The 13,729-nt window shown below is 39.6% G+C and overlaps 1 protein-coding gene across 2 annotated transcripts in view; it reads right to left on the bottom strand.

Moving 5' to 3' along the window:
• Window positions 1–13,729, bottom strand: part of COLEC11 (collectin subfamily member 11) — a 52,136-nt gene continuing 38,407 nt past the window's right edge. The window contains exons 4-7 of one of the 2 annotated variants that reach the window (XM_050950984.1): window positions 8,192–8,263; window positions 7,299–7,352; window positions 3,127–3,222; window positions 1–2,967 (exon numbers count right to left, since the gene is read on the bottom strand). In XM_050950984.1, coding sequence (XP_050806941.1) covers window positions 2,558–2,967; window positions 3,127–3,222; window positions 7,299–7,352; window positions 8,192–8,263 — 632 coding nt within the window. In that variant the 3' untranslated portion in view covers window positions 1–2,557. The remainder of the gene's footprint in view (window positions 2,968–3,126; window positions 3,223–7,298; window positions 7,353–8,191; window positions 8,264–13,729) is intronic. The other variant, XM_050950985.1, reaches the window with a different exon arrangement.

The raw sequence follows: 13,729 nt of genomic DNA, 5'->3' as shown, positions 1-13,729 counted from the left end.
ATGTTGTGTGCCTGCTGCCCAGCTCAAGTAAGGCTTTTAGGCATGCAGGCCTGTTTTCTAGCTCATCCAAAGGAATCTGCAAAGAGGGTACAGATTCATACAAGCAGAATCAACCCACCACATCAATATCTTGCAAAAATGGGTAAAGAGTGGGCAAAGCTGACAGCTTAGGCACACAAAGCGTCTTCAAGATATTTTATGTGGGCAAGTGCCATCCTAGGCAGGCAGCTCTAGTCAAGTGAAAGCCAGGCTTAGATTGCCCTAATTTATTACCATACAGCTACAATGACTTGACCCAAACATAGCTGATGATTTTTATTAGCAGGAGGCAAACCACTACAAAATTCAAAAGGGAATATTCCCTGGGTGCAAATTGACCCACAGGAATACATTTTTAGCCCTTCTCAGATTTTATAGACAAAGAACCTTTGTACGTAAGTGTACAATCACACCAAGATTATTTGAGATCTCAGTTAAAGCCCTGGAAGAGCCAAACACACATGAGCCATACTTTACCTGTACCAGAAGGAAACGCTGGCAAACAGAACCAGTCACCATCTGAATTGTTCTTTAGGGTTATGGCTCTCTAGCACTATGGCCTGCATGATTTTCATATATTAAAATAATATTCTACCAGTTTTAGGAGTTCATGAGTAAACCTTTATAACAGGTTCAACTTCACAACAGTTAGTGTGACAGGGTGAAATTGTTTATTTCATTGAGAATAAAATTAACATGTAATTTCAAATGTTGTCATGCTTTGAGGAACTGAGCAAAAGTCCTATGGTCAGTAATCTTCCATTAACTGTAGCACCGTATAGTAGCTTATTAATTTGGTTTTGCCTAATATGTGGAGGCTATCTGAAATCACACACCAAGCCTGTTTTCAGTTTCTTCTAGATATTTCTTCCAGATTGATCATACATGCTTTGGGATTGTTTCATATTTAGTGTTGTTTACCCTTAAAAAAATATTTAAATCATTGTATACCCACACTGTCTGAAAAACACAATAGATAGAGGTTTCCCAGTGACCTTCCTATGTAGAGCGGTTGAGTAAAAGATGAGAGGAATTGCAACAGGCCACTACAAATATCCAATATTCATAACTCTTTTTGTCCAGTTATACTCTTCAAAAATATACCACATTTTTCAGTCACATGCAGTTGTGAATTGAATACACAAATAAGTAGGGCAAAATGACTTACTGCATTCCTTTGGAACTATATCCTTATAGATGTACTGAAATTTTTTTTTAAATAAATAAGATTTTATTTAAGAGAAGATATAGCCATGAAGAGTAGTAATCACAAGAACAAAATAAAGGACCAATTCCTGAAGTCCTTACTCAGAGATAAATTCTCTGCTGGGACAAATAAATGAAATCCATTGAAGTCAATGGAGCTGTGCTCATTTATGCCTGCAGAGAATTTGGCCCTTTTTAGAGTCCTTACTAAGGCCAATCTTCCGCTGACATCAAGTTAAGGACAGAGTGAAAGCTAAGTGAAGACATCAGCATTTGTCCCAATGAAAGGAACAGTTGGACAACAAAGGTATCGTGAGACTCATGATGTACTCAGGAAGCCCTCCTTGTGTTTTATAACCAAAAATATCAATCATGAATATCTTAAGCAAAAATAGACTAGTGAGTGCTGCACTTGAGAAGTGCCATAATGCAAATATCTGAAAGGTCATAAAATGCCATTTCTGCTCCCAAAAAGAGTGCTGGAATGCCATCCAAGAGTGTTCCAGCAGGGCTCAAATACAACTTCAGAGTACTAGCTTCCTTTGGCAAATTCTTTTATCACTCAAATAGTTTATGCACAGTCCCACCCTCAGTTAAACAACGCGTAAAACAAACAGAACCTGGCATTGCATTTTCTGAAGAAACACAAAGTTGGCTTATCCCCATCTAGTCCTGAATTATGAGCCATTTAGACACTCCAAGGCAATGTAAATGAGTTCGCTCCCTGAAGTGTGTGTCTGTGTTGTTATTTGTAAACAGTTTAATAAGAAGATGTTACAAAAATGGTAGAACTAATGGATTGGTTGGCTTGTGTATGTGTCACAGAAACAGGTACAAAGCCTGCCCATTCAGAACCCTATTGCAATAGTTGTATTAAGTAGCTAGAGTATACAAAAACTTTTCCTTATGGCTTGAAATAGCCAGAAATGCCATCTTTGTAAACCAGTATGAGCAATTAACATTAACAATTAAAAATGTTAAGATAAAACAATATCAAGAATCTACGTCTATAATATCAAAGAGCCAAATTCTGCCCTCCATTGCTGTCATGCAACCTCATTCATTAATTGCAGTGAGGGCAGAATATGGACCTTATCTAGATACATATTTTCTTAGGGCAAGACAAACTATGTCTTATTTAACACTGCTCTTCCCTTCTGAAGGGTAAATATTGATATTTGAAATACCTAATTATATTTACAGCTGTACAACACTGATGTTATATACTTGTAAAATATAACTAGTACTTTATAAACAAGGGGTAAGTTATACAATCTGCTTCAAACGGGGAAGGGGGCCGGAGCAGACATCCTCACACATTTTCTTTGTCAAATTCACAAACAAAATACATTGTAATGTGACAGGCAACATCATTCCATCCACCAGAGGCCACCATTTCCACACAGTCCTCCTCATCATAGGCATTATTGGGTTCGCCGCTGCACCATTTGTTGAAGGTCTGCATGGGTGATCGATCAGAATACACAAAATTGCCCTCTTTTTCCAGGTCGTTGATCCCAATGAAAACTCTGGTGAGCCCTGCTTGATTGATGTAAGAAGCAATCAGACTATTGGTATTCTCATCCTTTGGCATGGTCAGTGTTCCTCCTCTTCCATGGCAGTGGAGCTGGGCATCCATATATCTTTTCTCTTCTTTCACCAGTAGGTATATCTTATTATCTGTCTCACGCACACCAGCGACAGCTGCGGGGGAGGGCAGTGCTGAAAAGTGAGCACTCGCATTTCTATAAACCAACTTAATGCACACCACAAAAATAGATACACAAATCAAATATGAAATGGCCATATTCTTTAAGAGCAGCTTCATCATTAAAAAAAATAGGGCACTTGGAAAGGGAGAAACATACAAAATGAACATACCATTTTTTATGAATTTTAATTCAGTTGTCAGCTGAGCCACTTGGATATCCATTTCCCCAATAGCTTTCCTTAGCTGGCTGCATTCACAAGGGATGCCTGCAGAGATCAGGGAGGTGCTTGCTGTTAAATTGTATATACAAACATAAATAAAAATGTTTCATGAAATATATTTATGTGAATGTATTGCTCACAAAAGGGGCTAGCCTGATGACCCCAGAAAGTGAAATTCTCTGTCCAAATAATAGGCAGCAACCATGCAAACTTCCATGTTGACTCACCAACATCCTTCGCTCTGACCTTTGGATCTACCTATAAGAGTTCAGTTCACTCTCTATGGCACCTCAGTCCTTGGCCTCTCTGAGGCGATCCCAAATGACGGTGCCAATTAATGCCAAACATGTGGCAGACAATGGTCCACTAGGAACAAAAATAGGACGTCTTTAAACTTCTGAGTTCTCAGTGATGCATATATAAGGCAAAATTCTCCTCTTCCATCTTCACTGCAGATCTCTTTTCCACACAGGGAATCTGTATGGCATAGTCTGCATTTGCGCTGCATGAGGAATCTATCCACACAGCAGATCAGAGGCAGAATTCTGCCTATTAACCCAAATTTACAAAGGTCTGAAAAAAGCAATTTTAATGAGATTATTAAAAACGTAACTTCTGAGAGCCCAGTTTTGAAAACTAGCTTCCAGGTAAGGCACCCAGTTCTGCATATAGGTATTCAAACCTGTATTTAATCACGCTAATATCCAGTTTAGGTACCTAACTGTCTAATCCCACCCCCATCTATCAGCTCTCATTCAGTACTGACAAGTCAGCTCCTGCCCCAGATCTGCCTGTAATGTTAGCCTCCATGGCCCATTTGTTAAATTTTCAAACAAGCACTTTTGTGTTTTCTCCAGTTCTGTCCCTCACACATGGGAGGAGCTCCCCATAAATATCTGCAAAGCCACTTCATTCCTTCAAAACCCTCCTCATAACTCCCCTTTCTCACAGTGCCTCCAAAAAAATTCAACAACAGCTAGGCTGCTGGCGCATTGATACCACAGTCCATCATACTGACCATATTATCTCATTGTACTCTCTCATCTGATTGTCTGTATCATCTGTTGTCTCTTATCTCATATGCAGATGTTAAGCTCTTTGGGGCAGAGAATATCATTTACTCTGTGTTTGTACAGCACCTAGCACAACGGGGTCCTAGTCCAGGACAAGGTCTGCTAGACACTACAATAATACAAATAGTAAAGAAGTGCCAATCTGAGCATCCATTTGCAAACTGGAACACCCAAGTCAGAGAATTGCATTATGTTAACTTGCCATTCTGACCCACGAATTAGAATAATAAATGGCAAACTTATGTGGTACCTTCCATATCTTAGGGGGGATTTTCAAAGTCAAAAATAGTAGTTTGGTGCCCACTCCTATTTCCTTCCCTGCTTCTTCCTTGCTCCCAGAGCACTGTAATTCACTTCTGGTTAGAATCTGACCCTTAACCTGTACTGTACCTTCCCTTTTAGGGCCAGATTCTGCCACCCTCATGTACCTGGACTGGTACTTACTGACTTTCATTGTGAGTTGGGTACCTAGACTTTGAAAAATCTCCCCCTTGAAGGCTTTGAGCCAGATTGTGCAGGTAGAATAGTGCCTTACTCCATGAGTCGTACTACTGAAATAAATGGGACTGCTTGTAAAGTAAAGTACTACTTCAGGTGAGTAAATTGGCAGAATCTGACCCTAAAATGGCAGACACAGCAGAGGTTAAAGGCCAGATTGTAAGCCAGGACACATGGATAGTAATTTGAATAGTGTAGATCAGCAGTAAATTACTAATCGGCAATGGAGCAAAGAGCCGGGGAGGAAACTTTAATTAGAAGTGTGTCTCCTGTGGCAATTCCTAGTATGTGCTAGCTGCACTAGCCTAAGCCCCTGACTCAGCAAAGCTTTTAAACACCTAAGTCTATCCCACTTCAACAAACCTCTTAAGAACATTTGGAACTTACACATGTGCTAAAGTACTTTGCAGGCCCTGGCTGCTTACTGGTGTATGCCTGGACCAGAGCCTAAGTAGCCCATGTAGGAGTGAAATGGGGATTCCTTTTCCTTTTGCATGGGCACAGACCAAGTCATCATCTATCCCTAAGACTCTTCTCTTTGCATACGAGGCACTGCATAGCCTTGCTCCTTCCTAACCTTCCCATAAGAGCAGATGTTTTAGTAAACATTGATTGTTCATTACTCACTACCTAATAACCATGTCTGTTATATTTGTATCATTCAGCAGTTGCTAACAACACATAATTAATGCAAACAACATTTCCATTTTTACATTTCTATTATCTAAGATAAAATCTATTAAAGATACTAGAATGCAGGTGAGGGGCTGCATTTTTGTCCTAAAAGCACCGATAGTCTATTGTTTTCCATCATCTGAGTCTAAGGTCAGGTCTACACTACAAACTTACATTGGTATAACTATGTCACACCCCTGAGCAATGTAGTTATACTGACCTAGCCCCCCTGCATAGACAGCACTATGTCAAGAGGAGGCCTTCTCCCGTCAACATAGCTATTGCCTCTCATGGAAGTGGATTAGCTGTACCGATAGGAGAAGCTCTCCCATCAATATAGCAGCATCTTCACTGACACCGCTGCACTGGTACAGATGCGCCACTGCAACGTTTTACATGTAGATCGTCCCTAAGCTTTTCATACTCCTACCAAGATACTATGTTCCCGTTGATCATCCAATGGTTTTTCAGAGTCTCAAATGATGTGTACAAAGGCTTTGCAAAACAGCTTCTCTCCACCAGCATAACTGGCAAAAATCACAGTATTCTTGAAAACCAAAATAAAGTCAGTTGTGTAGATCAGTGGTTCTCAAACGTATTTGATTTTGTCCCCTTCTTTGTTTTTGTAGTAGTTTACAGCCCCCTCCTCCCAACACACAAATACATATAGCCATAAAAAAAATCAACATGCAACTCACTAAATATTAAAAACAGTAAGGCAGGAGGGATATCTCAGTGGTTTGAGCACGGGCCTGCTAAACCCAGGGTTGTGAGTTCAATCCTTGAGGGAGCCATTTAGGGCAAAATCAGTACTTGGTCCTGCTAGTGAAGGCAGTGGGGTGGACTCCATGACCTTTCATGGTCCCTTCCAGCTCTATGAGATAGGTATATCTCCATATACTATATTATAAGGTATTGATTCAAACAGAGCCAATGATCCATTGTAATAAGAGAAAAAGAAAAACTGTAGCTGATGCTTACAATTAAATGCACACTCCATGTTGTAGCAAAGAATGCATTAACATACAGAGGGCAATGACTTTGTATAATGCTATGCAAGCTTAGCAGAAATCCATGAAAATGCCCAGCACCATCTGAGGACCTGATATGTCTGGAGGAATCAGCTTAGCTCTTTATCCATTGCTGGGGGTAAAATGTGTGCAGTAAGTTCTTTTCCCCAAAAAGCTTTTTATGCTCCCTCCCCCCCGGAATATATTCTGCACACCATCTCCCCTCCTCACCCCCCTGGAGCACCTGAGCCCACTGTTTGAGAACTTCTGCTCTAGATGAAAATATGCCCTCTTACCCTGCCAATAAATTCTATAAATTCTGTTGGCCTTGTAGACACTGGCATGAAGTCCCTAAATCCCTCCTTGGGCTCTGTTCCTTCCCTGAGAACCACATGCACAGCACAGCTTTGTGCCCATGAGATGTCCCACTGAAGTCAATGAAGGTGCAGGGGTCCCCCATAGGGTTCTCAGTGCAGAATGAGAACCTAAATAGGATGTCCAGAGATGTCTTTTTGCACAATGGGAACGATTGGGAACAAGTTGCATTCCTGCTCCCATTAGCTTTCTGGAATAACTAAATCCATGTTGAGTTAGTGGGGAGCTATTGAGCATTCTTTCAAGCAGTTGTCCACCCCAGAGGGAATTACCGTACAACTCCCAGCAGTCATTGCATCTTCAACAAACGTTTTGTAAAAGTACCCTGTAGATGTACACTATAATCCAAATTACAATGCCTAAATCAGAAGAGGTTATTCAAAAATTTAAGTTCTAACATCACTCTTCAGCATTTTTAAAAGGACTGTGTATTACACATGATTTATACATTTAAAAAGTATATACACTTTGAAGATCTATCATGGTTTACCTGGGTCTCCATTAGGACCAGGTGGCCCTATATCCCCATTATCTCCCTTTTCACCTAAAAAATGAAAAATATCATCAATTTTGCTGCTCAGCAAATGGATTGGGTCACCAGTTTCATTAACAGAAAGTTTATAAACAGGTTTTTTTTGTTAATGACTAAGATTTACAGCAAAAAACAAAAAATGCATAATGTAGAGATGGACCCCAAATGATGGAGAATTTGGATTTGTTGTCCCAGTCAGTTCATCATCAAGACAGGCCCAAACTGTGTAGTTTGGATTCAGGGACAAACATCATGACTAGTTTCACTCTGTTCCATCTCTTGTTATTTGTGCCAGTACTTGCTTAGGCACTTTAAAAAGCAATGACTTTCGTGGAACCTGTGAGGAAGTAGCACTTCTGAAAATCAGGCCATTTTTATTTAGGTGTCTAAATTTTGATTTAGAAGCCTAAAATTAGACAGTTCCATTGAAAATGCTGCTCAAAATGATTTGATCAATGTCACATAAAAAGTGGGAAGGCCAAGGAATTCAGACCTCATGGCTCCTGAATCTGTGCCTCTACCAAAGTACAATCCTACTTCCCAACCACTCTCCTTTAAATATCGATATTCGGAGGTTGATGTAATTTTAAAAAACTCGTTCATCTACCCACAAGTCAGGTTTCTGAAACCTCTTGATCCTGCTATGTGTCAGGGTATAAGACAACTAGTCCAGAGATTTCCATCATTTGATTGACTAGAATGTGATTTAATTATAGGACTTAATCTATTTTGGTAAGTTCTGAGACAATCTGAGTAATTTCAATTAAGAACGGGATTCATCTCAAAGATAAATGGCCATTGATTATTCAGTTGAGACACCACCGGAGGAAAAAAAATTGAATCAAATATACCTTTTGAACCAATGGGACCAATTTTTCCATGTCGACCCACACTGCCCTTCTGTCCTTTGTCTCCCATTTCTCCTAAACATAACAAAAAGATCAAAGATACAAGTTAAAAATATTGTCTGCTTTATTCAGATGTCCAGCAGCACTTCAGTATCATTTTCTATGGCAGGCAGCAGAAAATGTTGTTGCAAATTTTCTTTGCAATTACAATGAATGATCACCAAGGTCTGTCAAATTCCAGGAGTCCAGCTCTTTCCTCATCCATGGCCTGCTACATAAATAACACAGAAGCTTATTTAATCTTCTCAGTGCAGTTGACTTCACTGGGATGGCACAGATAAAAATGAAAATAGAATTTGACTGAAAGCCATAAAAAAAAGGGTTTTGTATGACTCCACGGAGATAGTTTATCAGGCCAATGTATTGTTGAAAATAAGGGGAGATTCCAGAAAAACTTGTGGATCAAAAGGCTGAATCTATTATGGAAATTAAGAGATATAAAAGTCTTCAATCATAATGAGTCAATTCATCTAGTGCTGTGGTTCTCAACCATGGGTACATGTACCGCTGGAGGTATGCAGAGGTCTTCCAGGATCTACAACAACTCAGCTAGATAGTTGCCTAGTTTTACAACAGGTTACATAAAAAGCACTAGCAAAGTCAGTACAAACTAAAATGTCATACAATGATTTGTTTATACTGCTCTATATACTGTACACTGAAATGTAAGTACAATATTTATATTCCAATTGATTTATTTTATAATTATATGGCAAAAATGAGAATGTACACAATTTTTCAGTAATAGTGGGCTATGACACTTCTGTATTTTTATGTCTGATTTTGTAAGCAAGTTTTTAAGTGAGGTGACACTTGGGGTATGCAAGACAAATCAGACTCCTGAAAGGGGTACAGTGTCTGGAAAGGTTGAGAACACCTGGTCTAATGAAGTAGCAACTAAATAACTGAGAGCAAAATTTAGTCTTTGTGTTCTGTAAATTCAGTGAAAGACAGTTGCATACTTATTCTTTTCTCTACACTCTAAACATCTCAATAGTATCATAACGAGAAGTAGTGAAAGCCTTATGTTTGCCCTTTAGATACACACACACACACACACACAAACATACACACACACACACACACACACAGTCTAAGTAATTTACAGCAGGAATGTAAAGTGTTGTTAATTTTAATGAAGACACCATGCAGTACTTTAAAGTGGAGTTGTGGTAAATAAGCCACTTGAAAATCAGCCATTTTTAATAAATAAAGGATAAATATGCACATTACAAAAGCTGACAAATTGTCAACAGAGTTGCCATAATTTACCCCAGGGGTAGGCAACCTATGGCACGCGTACCGAAGGTGGCACATAAGCTGATTTTCAGTGGCACTCACACTGCCCGGGTCCTTGTCACTGGTCCGGGGGGGCTCTGCATTTTAATTTAATTTTAAATGAAGCTTCTTAAACATTTTAAAATCCTTATTTACTTTACATACAATAATAGGTTAGTTACGTATTATAGACTTATAGAAAGAGACCTTCTAAAAATGTTAAAATGTATTACTGGCACGTGAAAGCTTAAATTAGCATGAATAAATGAAGCCTTGGCACACCACTTCTGAAAGGTTGCCAACCCCTGATTTACCCACTTCTCCTTTCAGTGCTCCTTTCTGGCTTTCCATTATGTATACACAGAAATCTAATAGAAAAAGGTTTGATTCACTTTCTTCATCTGACTTTGACCTCTTTTTTCTTGGCTGTACCGTATAACAGAATATTCAGATAGCTCATGGAAAACAAGTGCATTGTAGGAGGTATGCGCCGTGCTTTATCATCATATATCACACAAAGTAAGCTGAAGAAGAGAAACCACTGTTATCTGGCCAATGAATCACTGTAGAGTGAGTCTTCGTATCATTTATCTGAACTCTTCCCCAGAAGGTATCTGTCATGTCATTTATCACTAAAGTCATTTTAATCAATTAGTGATGTTCTGATCCACTGGCTAGAATCAATGGCCACATCTACCATCACTAGTCAAAAGTGGAATTTGGTCCACCATATGTGTCTAAGCTAGGAAAGTGAGCCAAGAAGTCACAAGTATGGGTCTTCCCCATCACACCCTTCAACCAATATGGGAAATCATTATCCTGTTGGTATAGATAGTGTCAACAGACTTCAAAACCCACTATTCGAAAGCATGGGAGATATCTCCTGCTACCCAATGTCTAGAATGCTTTCTGTAATGAATACTGAAAATGGTTTGGCCCTGTCTACACTAGCAGCCAAAACATTTTCAATGCTAGGGGGACCAGTCTCTGACAACCGTTGCTGAACACTGGTTGTTTTAATAGCAAAGGCAGAGCACTCCTGCACATTACTGAGCTTTGGCTTAAACCAGGCCACCTATGGTTAGTAGGCCACAACTCTTCTAAGCAAATCCAAGTAGATATACAGGTGCTATATATACTTAGTTTGTCTGAGCTGGAAGTTGCTCTTTCCCTGTAGTATAGTAACTCTGAAGCCAGCAAGATCATTAATCCTAGGGGAGGGGAAGGGGGATAATCTGGACCTGGTGAATACCTGCTATGTCAGCTGACTTGTTTCCAGTAGGCTTTCCAAGAAATGTCCCTGTCCTGACTTGTAAACAGCAATAAAAAGGAGTAGCCTTGATTTTTTGCTGCATATCCCACCACAAGGCATGGGGGGGCGGGGGCTCAAAAGAGTATGCCCCCATGCACATCCCAGCCAGACCTGCCAGAGCACAACACATTCTGGCCATATACCCTCCTCGTAGCAGTAAGCCCTCTATATTAGGGACTGCACAGGGAATGGCGTAGCAACTGGCTATGCCAGCTATACACCAGCTAAGCAGCTCCACGAGCTTTCAGTCCCATTTGCCCAATGAGTCTGCATAAGTGGACTAGAACAGGAGAGACAATCTGGCCCAGCATTTCCTGAAGCAGCTTAGTCTACAACTGTTTCCGCTAAAAATCCTATGTGGTCTTCTTCTCAAAGGAAATCCAGTCTTATTTTAAACTGTGCAACATATTTTATGCATTTTCCCACAATGAAAGAACCATTCATTCAATTAGATGAATTCAAGGAAAAATTACTATACACAATAGGCCAGATCATCAGCTTATAAATTGTCATAGTTTAGTTGAAGTAACTAGAGCAATGACAATTTATGCCAGCTGAGGATCTGGCCCAATGTATTGTCAACCTCTGGAATTCTTTGCTGCAGATCACAATCACGTACTTTGGCTGGGTTTTTTTAAAAGCCTAGATAATTTTATAACTAAAAATATAATTTTAAGATAAGGACAAACAAATATCATGCACCTAGGCAAAACCTAGTCTCCATAGGGTCAGGAAGAAATCTCCTTATTACCCTCAGTGAAAGTGTCACACAACTAGCTACCAGTAGATGCATTATGCTAGGTAGGAAGCTCAGATTCCACCTTCCTCAGATGCATCTGTTGTCGGTTGCTGTCAGAAAGGACATCTGAATTGATGGGCGACTGGCTAACTGTCTTGTATTATCTATGAAAAGCAACAGAGAGTGGCATCTTTAAGACTAACAGATGTATTGGAGCATAAGCTTTCATGGGTGAATACCCACTTCATCAGATGAATATAATGGAAAATTCCAGAGGCAGGTATAAATATGCAGGCAAGAATCAGTCTGGAGATAACGAGTTAGGAAACTGTACATGAAACCACAGGCCTTTTCCTCCTAATGTATGTGATCCCAGTAGAAAAACAGAAGCAATCTGTACAATTAGTTGAAAAAGTATTATTTGGGAGATAGCCTCAGCTCACATGGTGGATTCAAGATTCCTTGAACACTTTAAGGATTCAGTCTGAGGTACTGTATTAACTACAGAGAGATATTTTTGCTGGAATGTGATGAATGTTGGGGATGTATTTCCCAGGAACTCCAAATGTGTTAAAAAATGTTAGCCTGTTCTGACCTTATTGAGCTTATCAGAAAGTGGCCTTGCTCACTCTAATATGAATCGGTTATAGGAAGACTGGGGTTATAATAAAAGGATTATATCAGAGGTTTGAACACCCAATCCTAGGGGTCCTTAATAATTCACTTCAAACAGCTGTATCTGAAATGAAACAGACATGTATTCAGCCCATAAATATAACATGATATATAAACACAACTAATTTACTTCTTGTGACTTCACATCCTTTTATGTAAACAGAACAGACTACTTATCAATAATAACCAGTAAAATGAAGCCTATGTGCTCTACTCAGAAATAAGAGTTTGCTTATCTCAAACCCAGGAAAAACATATATTAATTATCCTGTGCTCATTAAAAGAACTGTTTGGATTTGATTTTTTTCTATAGTCTCTCTCCCCCTACAGGAGTCTGTTTGTTCCATCCTCACAGAAACACTCACTGGCTGGTAGCAAACTGTAGTGTCATCCAAGGGCTTCATCGGACTTGCTTTACAGCCCTTTTTCCCTGTGATTTAATCTCCCTGTGGGATAACCATTTAATTTACCCATGGGAAAGCCTCTCTCCCTGTAATTATTTCTTCCTATGGAGTAACCATATAAAAGAGAGATTTTTCTACATCACTGGTTGTCAAGCTATGATTTGGGGACCACCTGTGGAGTCCATTCTAGCAGACCACAGAACTGCCAAAAGAGCAGTCCAAAAGCGGCATGAGGAAGCTGGGGAAGATGGAAGCTTGGAGGGAATGCAGTCCACATACTGTCTCCCTGTCTCAATGTGATACTGTGGCAAAAAGGGCTAATCTCATCCTTGGATGTATAAACGCGAGAGTAGTGAAGCAGGAGTGGGAAGATGATTTTTACCTCTGTGTATGGCATTGGTGAAACCAGTATTGGAATATTGTGTCCAATTTTGTTATCCACATTTTAATAAGGACATTGGAAAACTGGAGATGGTGCAGACAAAAGCCACAAAAATGATCTTGGGGTGGAGAAAATGCCTTATAGCAAGAGACATAAAGAGTACAATCTGTTTAGCTTATTAAAAAGAAGACTGAGAGGTGACTTGATCACAATTTACAAGTACCTTCAAGGGAAAAAAATACTGGGTACTGTTCTAGTGGACAAAGGCATAACAAGAACCAATGACTGGAAGCTGAAGCCAAATAAATTCAAATTAGAAATTACAACAATTTTTTTTAAGTGAGAGCAGTTAACCATTGGAACAAACTACCAGGGAAGTGGTGGATTCTCCATCTCTGATCTTTTCATATCAAGACTGGATGTGTTTCTGGAAAAAATGCTTTAGCCAAATACAAGTTACTGAGATCAGTGCAGAGTCACTGGATGAGATGTAATGCCCTGCACCAGACTGGATGATCCAATGGTCCCTCCTGGCCTTAAACTCTACGAATATATTAAATTAAAAAACAGGATCCATCTTTTATGGGATGCTACTGGCTGATAGTTATGTAAACCATCCTGCCTGTCATTCTGGCCCATAACCTGGATGTTATCTTCAGCTCAGACCTCTGCCTAAGTTCTCATATCAAGG

Source organism: Gopherus flavomarginatus, chromosome 4 (assembly GCF_025201925.1).
Source record: "Gopherus flavomarginatus isolate rGopFla2 chromosome 4, rGopFla2.mat.asm, whole genome shotgun sequence".
In the NCBI taxonomy this organism is placed as follows: Eukaryota; Metazoa; Chordata; order Testudines; family Testudinidae; genus Gopherus; species Gopherus flavomarginatus.
The sequence above is the reverse complement of the archived record's forward strand: the minus strand, read 5'-3'. Positions and strand labels throughout refer to the sequence as shown.